The 9,982-nt window shown below is 34.3% G+C and overlaps 1 protein-coding gene across 1 annotated transcript; it reads right to left on the reverse strand.

The window, feature by feature from the left end:
• Positions 1-282: 282 nt before the first annotated feature.
• Positions 283-6,471, reverse strand: LOC107783285 (ATPase GET3B). The gene is made up of 11 exons (XM_016604261.2): positions 6,227-6,471; positions 4,973-5,184; positions 4,821-4,883; positions 4,613-4,723; positions 3,888-3,962; positions 3,718-3,786; positions 3,574-3,639; positions 3,181-3,258; positions 3,004-3,102; positions 1,975-2,109; positions 283-698 (listed from the first exon to the last, which is right to left on the reverse strand). The coding sequence occupies exons 1-11, from the start codon at positions 6,357-6,359 to the stop codon at positions 561-563; spliced, it is 1,179 nt and encodes a 392-aa protein (XP_016459747.1). The 5' UTR covers positions 6,360-6,471; the 3' UTR covers positions 283-560.
• Positions 6,472-9,982: the final 3,511 nt, after the last annotated feature.

Below are 9,982 nucleotides of genomic sequence, written 5' to 3' on the forward strand. Positions count from 1 at the left end.
TAAATTCAGTTTTGAGTAGCCAGTATTTTTTACCAACTTGTTGACCTCGACTCCACACCCCCCCCCCCCCAAAAGCTCCAACAGTCATTATACCCATTTGTGCATGCACAAAAATTTTGCATGTTTTTTTTTGGATAAGCAAATATAGTGAAAAATGCTTCACAAAGCAAAAGAAATTGGATACTAATGATTTCTCTTCATATTCATGCAATGTATCAAAAGCCATACAATCGAATAGTTGAGTCAAAACGGGATGATAACGGTTGAACTATCAAAGAGATCTGCCGCCAAAGAAATAATAATTTTCCAGTCAACCAAACATCATAAATATCAGCACAAAACTTTTAACTATCGTTGCCTCGCTGAAACAGAATTTGTGTTTCCCTGGTAAAATGCCTAGTTAGAGTGATGATGAAGCCTATCTATAACCTCCTCCTACCCCTATCCCCTACCCCTAACCAAAAAAGAATGAAGGATATAATCACACTCCTAACATGCTCAGAAAACTATAACTAGAATGCTGAATATCTGGTAAAATACATCAACTTTTGGAACAAAATTTATTTCCAAACCATATCCCCAAAGAATTTTAGTCCAGCGACGCCCCTTATCTCCACGTCAACCAATGGTGCTTGGATTAACTTTAAACTTGCTAACTCTGGATCTTTAGTGATCATATCAAGGGCACGCATCTGATCCTGTAACGTATAAAACAACTGTAACATCAGCAAAACTATGCAAGATAAGTTCAGGGAAATTAGAGATTCACAGTATAATGCAGTTTCTAAGTTAAGCTAAAAGTTTCAAGGTCTTGAATTTGCACTTAAAAGATTAGAATATAAGATGTAGAGGATTAGATTGGTTTGTTTTGACATCTTGTCATGATATAAACCCCTTAAATGACAGATAAATTTGGGCCATTTGTTGAATGACTGCAATTTACATCAGGAAAGGTACCATAAGACAGAATAACTTCCCATGAGAGATAGAGAAGATACCCAGAAATCCTAGTAATTTTTCTCTTCTATATCTTCTCGTCTTATACTCTCTATGTAACAGCATAAAACATCAAACCAATCTATATCAACATTCATATTATTTGGATTCAAGTTAAAAGAATTAATGCCACTTCTTTTATCAACGCCAAGTGCATTTTCATTTGTGAATCTCTAATCTGACATCCTATTTCTGTTATAACATATAGTAGCTCTCAGTGCCCTGTAATGAAACAAAAAGCATGCGTGATTTATGATGTATTGGTTTGGTCATGAGTACCTTTTCTCGTGCAAAGTTTGTTAAAAGTTGCAGATGCAGAAATCAAAGGATAATGTGACACGTGGAAAAAACTTGGCGCAACCCACCATACGACAAGTTATGAAACAGTTAGCATCTCCATAAAGCTGAAGACATCAGAACCAATGTGTTTCCCCTAAAACCTCCTTGAAAAGGACATCTTGGAACTACGAAACATACACATTGTGGAAGTGTACATTCAGGACATCCATGCCTTCTTGCATAACTTCTCCTAAAAGGTGTATCTACAGGGCCTTATTAAAATTAGTTTTCAAGAGTTACATCTTTTTTGCTCAATAATTGAGATATATCAATGGTTTGACACAAATAAATGATTCAAAAGAAATTTATTCCCAATTAGAAATTCGGACACCTAGCTCAGCTTCCTTTAATAGCTTCACCGCCTTCCAAGTGATGCAAAAAAGAAATGCAAGGGAATCTGCTGTAAATCCTGTGGACTGGGTATCTTTCATCTAACTTAGGTTAATACATTTTTTAGAAGGAAAAAAAAAATTAGGTTAATACTTCACGAAAAAACTTCCCCTTTAGCAGTCTAATTGGGAAGGATTAAACTTAAAAGAGAGATTCATCTGGATCAGAATCAACCAATAAATAATTCGAGATATGGGATGAATCAGAATATTTTTCACTAGGCTAAATATTTGAAGAGCCAACTGTTACCTTTCTTCTCATCACACAGAACTTGCAGTCTGATGTAGACGGAGGTAGGACTTGGTTGACAATAAGTCTTCTTACTGGGACAGTTTCCTTCTTCAAGGATGCACAGAGCCGTGAAGACTCATTTGCCGCCATAACCTGTACAGAATGTTTTTTTTCCCACAAAGAGGTCACTCAACAATTTTTCAAAAAGATGTTGCAAGCACTGGCAAAGAACAGCTTGTCCTACATGATAGCTGTTTTGGTCAATTCATATTGATTGGTTGAGCATAAGTAGCACTTAGAGGTACTACAGGTAAATGTGTTTAACTGAGCAAGGAAATCCTGATAATAATACATGGGAAGCAAATATGGTAGAAATGACACTGGCCTCTGAGACAATAAAAAATAAGCATAAACAATACCACAGGGCAGCAATTGCTTATCTATTGCTCCAAGTATTATGAAAAGCCCTAAAAAGAAGGTGAACAGCACAGAAAGATATTTATGCAGCAATTAGCTGCACTCATCTTATCTCAAGATAGACCCCAACGAAAGCTGTACAGTCTTATCTTCCCACCACGTGATATAGGAGGATTAAGATGAATGCACAAAGAAATGAAGGTTTTTTTGTTGGGTAATTGAATGAAAGATTAAGTGAAAAAAAGGAAAACTGTTAAAGAGTTCAAGAACTTGTCAAAAAAACAGCCTTTTTCAACCAATGAAGTCACCAAAATTCCAACATCTTTCCACAGCCATGATAGCAATGTTTTTTTTTTATTCTTTAGTTTCTCTAATATGCATTACTTAATTTGATCCATATTTTCAACCCTGAGAAAATATTATGTAGAAGCCTCCATATGATGAATAATATTGGACTTGCCGGTAAAATACAACCCAACTCTAAGGAGCACGAATCACATTAAATGAAATTACAAGAGCTGGGGGATGCTATTTATGATTGGACGCTAAAGTTAGAGAATTGATTTGTTGCAAACTTATGCTGCCTAGTTCTTAAGTTAAAATAAGAAGACAAGGAATTTGGCGCATTACGGTGGGGATTATCACAATGATAAACTCTGTAGTTGCTGAATCACGGAAAAGATCTCGAACTTTTGCCATCCTCTCCCTTAATTGCTCAAGCTTGTCACTCTGCAGTGAAAAGAAATGATGCTCAATGCAAAGTAATTAGCACAGCAGGAAAGCTAGTATTGCAACTTTAATGCTTACAGCAGCATTTTCTTGTGTCTCCGCCTTGTTGAACATGGATTTTAAAGCTGAAGTTGCTGATGCTATTTTCTTTTTAAGCTGTGACACACAAAATAGTACTTATAATGCTGAAGTGCCCAAAAGTAATACTTTGCTTGATAAACTCGAAATGAAAGGAGTGTCGCAAAGCCTCACATTTAAACATGCTAAAACCACTGGAATATGTTATGGTTAAGAGGAGAAGAAAGACGTTCTCACATTTAAACATGCTAAAACCACTGGAAGTCTGGAATAAGTTATGGTTAAGAGGAGAAGAAAGACGTATCGGCTTGAGAGTTCTCATTCTTAAACATGGAAACAATTCGATGAAAGAAATAATCTATAATGTCCTTCTAGTAGCATAACAGTATTTACCTTCATCATCTTGCCTATTGATGCATCCAAGAAATCTGGAAGTGATAGTAGTCTAAGTGTGTGCCCCTGCAGTATCAACATGTAAATGCAAACTTTAAGCCCAGAGAACAAGTTTTACAATTAAGCCAATTTCTTTCAACTCACCGTTGGGGCTGTGTCAAAAACTATGCGAGAAAAGCTACTATAGTCTTTTGATTCAAGAAACTGCATGACCTGCAGAACCATTCTATGGTCAAAGAGACTGGAATAAGACAACAATAAGACAGTTGTTTATGTGGAGCATTGATACTAAAAACAGCATCTACTATACATGCCTTGGAAATTGCAATAGCCTCATCTAGACCAGGTGGAGGAGTGTCCAACAGCTCTCCAAGTTTTAGTTCTCCCAACTATCACAAGTTAATAAGAGCAGAGTCAGATACCACAAGGAATCTTGCGAACATCATACTGCCAATTGCCAAAATCAGAACTTTTTTTAAACAGTTGCTATTTCAACTGCTGCAATAGAGAAAGAAACTTGAACCTGAACTTAACATGTAATGTTGAGTTCAGAGGCTTTACCAATTGAAACAACAACCAGATACATGGTGAATTGCTAAAAGATCTATGATTAAATCAGACACAGTTAAATTGCTAGTTGTGTAGTACTCCCTCAGTTCCCGTGGACTTGTCCAGTATCAGTATACTATAAATAGATATTCCCTTTTACTTATCCACCTTAGCAAATCGAGAGAGAATTAATTATATTTTTCCAATTTTACCCTTATTATTATGTAACTATTTCCCAAACTAATTGGAGTAGCAGTACTCAAATTTAGATTTCCAAAATACCATTAATAAGGATAATTTAGTAAAATAAACACTTAACTAATGATTTCTTAAGGGGACTGCAAAATGCAAACTGTAAAAGTAAAAGGGAACAGAGGGAGTAGGAAACAAGGAGAAACCAAGAATAGGCATGCATAGTTAAAACCAAATGAAATGAGAGGGATTTATTTGGAAAAGAAAAAAAAATGAAACATTTTGCTTGTGCTGTCACCTGCTCAGCAAGCATTCCGAGACCCATGCTGTCCATAAAATCTTTGACACCTCTGCCACCTTGTAGTTGGCTTCTAGCACGGAACTCTTCCCTTGTTTTCTCAGGGTTTATCTATTTGAACAGCAGTTTATTACATGATATATTTGTCTTAAACAAGTGGATACTGTGATCTAAGTACCAGCATCACAATCATAAGAAAGAGATATACCTCTAGTGCATATAATGGAGAATCCACTCCTTGAACCGGAACAAGTGCCCCTCCAGTCAAATCCTACAGAAAACACAAATTATTAAATAATAAATACATTAACTTTTACCCTCTTTTCGAACAATTTTATAAGAGAAGTACGTAGCAGTTACCTGATCAAAAGAATCACTCAAGGAGTGGGCAGGGTCAGTTGAAACAACAAGAGTCGGGTGACCATGATTTGCAAATTTTACTGCCAGAGAAGCAGCACAGCTAGTCTTCCCAACCCCTCCTTTCCCACCTAACATGAAATACTTCCGCTGTGTCCCACGAACCATCTCATCGAAGCCAACAAAAGCTTTAGTGGGAGTTGTAACCAATCTTACTACAAAGATGAGAGGAACTTAAAACAAATCACAAAGTTGTTCTTTATAAAACATCTTAAACATTGTCCTGTGTAATGTCAAGAATACGTGAACTCATGATTTAACGATTCAAGTTGGCATTTACTGTTTACTGTTATGTGCAAAAGTAGCTGTGCGGATTCTTGTTTCAGACGTATTTGTCCTAAGTATTAACAATCAATTGCTACACTAGATACAGTATAACTTGTCATTAGAACTCGGGTGGCGTTGACAGACCGCGTAGAGCAAGATACAAAAAAACTAAAAAAGCAGGGTTTCAAATGCTGAATTGGGCGTAAAGATGTGATTCACAAATCTCCCACTGTTGGTCTCAAACAAACACCTAAGTAGAATCAGCAGGACTACTGGCTTCTCTTGTGAAAAATAACTGACAAAGTTGAATCACTCCTTGGCATTTGCATTTTTTAAGTCCGAAATTATTCTTGAACAAAGGTCTTCTTTTTATGTTTTTAACATAGAACACTAATGCTTGTATTAGGGTACGCTGTCTACATCACACCCCTTAGGGTGCGGCCCTTTCCCAGACCCTGCGTGAATGCAGGATGCTTTGTGCATCGGGCTGCCCCTTTTCTAACCAAGTTACTCCATTTAAACTCATCTCATGCCTATATTATGCAAAATATAAATAAAAACTATTAGAAGATCTGTATATTTTCTAAACGGTAAATCTATGAAAAGCTAAACCACTCCTAGAAACCACTCCAGTAAAAGTGTTAAAGTCTAAAACATATTCTCAACTAATATGTATCGCCTATATAGATCAACAAAGGCATAACAAGGGATTACCCGAGTGACATAACGGCCTAAAACAAATGCATATTTACCTAAAATACCCGATTCTTAAAACAATTGATACACTTCAACTACATAACTTAATATTCCAACTCCCATATACAGATATAAGAAGCATTAATAAACAGAAGCAACACATGTTTGATAAAATTACCCAATGAAAATCAACTAAAAGGCATTAAAAATACCAACTTTATAATGTAGGGTTACCTTGATATGGGGATGTGAAAGGTTTTGAGTTGAAACTTGTGGAAAAAGAATTAAAGCTTCTCTTAGTGTCCTTCATTAAAGAAAAATATGTATTGGTTTTTGTAGTTTTATGAAAAAAAGAATTCATGGCCATGGCTATGCCGATTTTTGCTTCAGGTTAAAGCTTATTTTGCAGCAGCCTAAGGAAGAAAGAATCTTGATGGTGTAGGGAAATTGAGGAAATTTTGTTTTGGGGGTGTTTTGGAGAGTTGGAAAAGAAGATAGGGTCGAAATTATAATATTTTGGTGTTTGTTGGATGTTAACTTTGGTCCTAGAACTTATTTGGATATTAACATTGATCTCCCAAGTTATCAATTGAGCAAATAAGAGTTTGTCCGATTCACAAGGATGTAAAATTCTATATTACCTGTTTTAACAAGTAATTTGTCTAATTTTTAAGATTTCATTCTTTAAGGGTTATATATAATTTTTTTTAAATAACCCGATAATATAAAAAAAAAATTACATCGATATATATAAGTTAAACTCGCAAAGAAAATCCTGAATTTTCGTAGCAATACCGATCCTCCCTGATTTAATAAGAATCGAGAACTGCAAAATGGTTCTGACCGGCCTAGCCTAACCAACTGCTACTAGCGGGCAAAAAATAAATGTTGTGGAGATTCAAGCTTCAATCATGATCTTGTTGCGCGAAAGATATTTGTAAATGAGCTGTTGTGAAATTTAATTTTTGATTTTCTTTTACTTTAGGCAGAATACATAAGTGGGCCCTTAAACTTGACCCCTTTTATCATTTGGACACCTAAACATAGGGAGTGACTGGCACAATGCGTGGGAAAGGGAGTTTGAACATGAGAAAAACTTGTTGATTTGTTGTTGTTATTATTATTATTATTATTATTATTATTATTATTAATATTATTATTATTGTTATACTCCATATTATGATTATTTTATATATTCTAATATATTATTCCTATTAAAGCTCTAACTTTTATCCCCGTTCTTCTATTTCTTTTCTTCTTCCCCTTAGACAGAACCTGTCGATTTTTTCTCTTAATTTGTTTGCCCCTTTTTGCATATAAAGTTCACTCCTTTGAAGCTCTCTTGAATTGGGTCTCATCTTCTTCACATTTTGAAGTGTTTATGGCTCCTTTGAAGGTCACTCATTGATGTGGGTATTAGCTTCTCCACTCACTCATAGTGTCGAACAAATCGAAATTACCTTTTTAAGAGAAGTTTCTTATTATTGTGGGACTGCTGCCTAATTATTATTTCATTGACTCCTTAAACCTAGATTGTCATTTTTTCTCTTGGCAAAGTTGCTTGTAATTTTTTCAGGTGGTATGACGATGAAATTTTTAAGAAACCTAAGAGGGTAATTTTTGGTTTATTGAGTAGAGTAAAAAAGTTTGAAGAAGAGAGGGATCAAGTTGGGATAATCGGGTTTTTCATTTTATGAAATGAGTTTCAATTTGTTTTGGGGGTTAAATTTATTAAGTGACATGTTTTAATTATGTGGAATAATTTGTTGTTAAATTTAGGGTGTTAAGAGGCAACTGTAATACACGCACTTAATTTTTTTATTTTAAAAGTTTTTCGCGGACAATCTGGATAGTATTTAATTGGCACAGATAAGGTTTAGTTGGAGTGCCTCATAGGAACAACCCTATGTTTAGGTGTCCAATGATAAAAAAAAGGCCAAGTTTAAGGTCCCACTTATGTATTCTGCCTTTACTTTATTACTACATAAGTAAAACGGAAGAAAATAAGCGAGAAAGGAGTTTCAATATATTATTAAAAGAAGAGAAAAAAACCTTCTCCTTAAGCCAAGTGGCAGCCTAGAAAAATGTCACATGACGTAAGTAGTTACAATTTAGTTATTTAGTTAATAAATATTTATTGCTTATTGTTTTTTAATTTAAATATCTATAAAATAATATAATAAAAACTAAAATTAAAAAACCATTCATTCAAATTGGATAGTAGTTTCACGTTGGAGTTTTTAAATTATTTTAAAATAAAAAACCAAAAAAGAAAAATGCGAGTTCAAATTTGAGAAGTAATTTTTTCCTAATATGGTAATGTGTGTATGTGTGTGTGTGTATATATATATATATATACACATACACACATAGAAGAATTTAAAGCCAAAAAAAGAAAGACACCACATTAATTCAAATAATAGCCTAGAAAAAACCAACATGGTATAATTAGTTAATAATTAATTATTACAAATTAACAAAGAAATTAACTACCTAAAATTAACTACTCAACCATGGGTGGGGGTTGGTTTAAGTTAATTTCTTTGTTTCATTTTTAAAATTATTTTCGTTTTTTATTTAAATAAAAAGTATATTTATTCATTAAAATTCAGACAATATTACTGAGAATCTATATATTATTAAAATGAGAGGAAAAATCCCTCTCATTAAGCCAAATGATAGCCTAGAAAAATGCCACATGGCATAAGTAGTTATAATTTAGTTATTTAGTTAATAAATATTTATTGCTTATTATTTTCAATTTAAATATCTATAAAATAATAAAATAAAATATTTTATAATAAAAACTAAAATTAAAAAAAATTGTCCATTCAAATTGGAGAGTAGTTTCACGTTGGAGTTTTTAAATTATTTTAAAATAAAAAACTAAAATTAGAAAATATAAAAAACTGCGAGTTCAAATTTGGGAAGTAATTTCTTCCTAATATGGTAGTGCGCGTGTGTGTGTGTGTGTGTATATATATATATATATATATGTCACGACCCAATTTCACATGTAGGTCGTGATGGCGCCCAACACTGTAGCTAGGCAAGCCAACTAATAAATTAAGCGTACATTGATAAAATTTAAAATCAAGAAAATATAAACACAAACTCTACCAATGTGTGTGCCAAGACCTGGTGTCACAAGTGAATGGGTATTTAGTAGATTATACAAAACTCCAAATACTGTCTGAAATGAAATAGACAAAATATAAATATAAGAAGAGACACTGTGTAATGACCGGACTTGTTATTTTGAACATTTACGCTCCTTCCAACTATTTGAAGTCTTGAATATCTTCATATGATGTATTGTGACGTGTGTGAATCGTCGGTTTTGATTTTCAAGTGTTTCGGGATTTGTTCGAAAGAATAAATTTCATGTTAGAAGCCTTAAGTTGAAAAGAGTTGACCGGAGTTTGACTTTTAGCAGAACGACTCTGGAATGAGATTTTTATAGTGTCACTAGCTTCGTATGGAGATTTCAGACTTAGGCGTATGTCCGGATTTGGATTTGGAAGTCCGTAAGAGAATTCGACGCATTTTGGCGAAAGTTGGAAAATGGAAGATTTTAAGAAAAATGTCGATCGGGAGTTGACCTTGATGTATCGGGCTTGGACTTCGATTCCGGAAATTTGAATAGCTTCGTTATATCATTTACGACTTGTGTGCAAAATTTGAGGTCACTCCGGATTGATTTGTTATGTTTCGGCACAAGATCTAACTTAGAACGAGATTATCTACATATATATAAGGTGTTATGTGATGCACAGTATATCAAATGAAAGATCTTCGAGTCTAGTTTCTAACACTTCAAACCGTTTGTCATTTGGACTTTTCTACAAGAAGTTATGAACAAATTACCAAAGGCTGACAGAGGAGACTACGGATGCGAAGCATCCGGGGCCGCATCCGAAAAAGGGGCTGGCAGTGAAGTGCTGCCATAGCATCCGCGGCAGCATCCGAAACCTAGAAATTTGGGCCTAT

Source organism: Nicotiana tabacum, chromosome 9 (assembly GCF_000715075.1).
Source record: "Nicotiana tabacum cultivar K326 chromosome 9, ASM71507v2, whole genome shotgun sequence".
NCBI lineage: Eukaryota > Viridiplantae > Streptophyta > Magnoliopsida > Solanales > Solanaceae > Nicotiana > Nicotiana tabacum.

Coding starts and splice junctions, on each gene's coding strand:
- LOC107783285 (XM_016604261.2), bottom strand. CDS start 6,359: ATGGCCATGAATTCTTTTTTTCATAAAACTACAAAAACCAATACATAT. Junction 4,884..4,972: donor TGAGTGATTCTTTTGATCAG/GTAACTGCTACG, acceptor TGTTTTCTGTAG/GATTTGACTGGAGGGGCACT. Junction 3,259..3,573: donor CAATAGGCAAGATGATGAAG/GTAAATACTGTT, acceptor TGTGTGTCACAG/CTTAAAAAGAAAATAGCATC.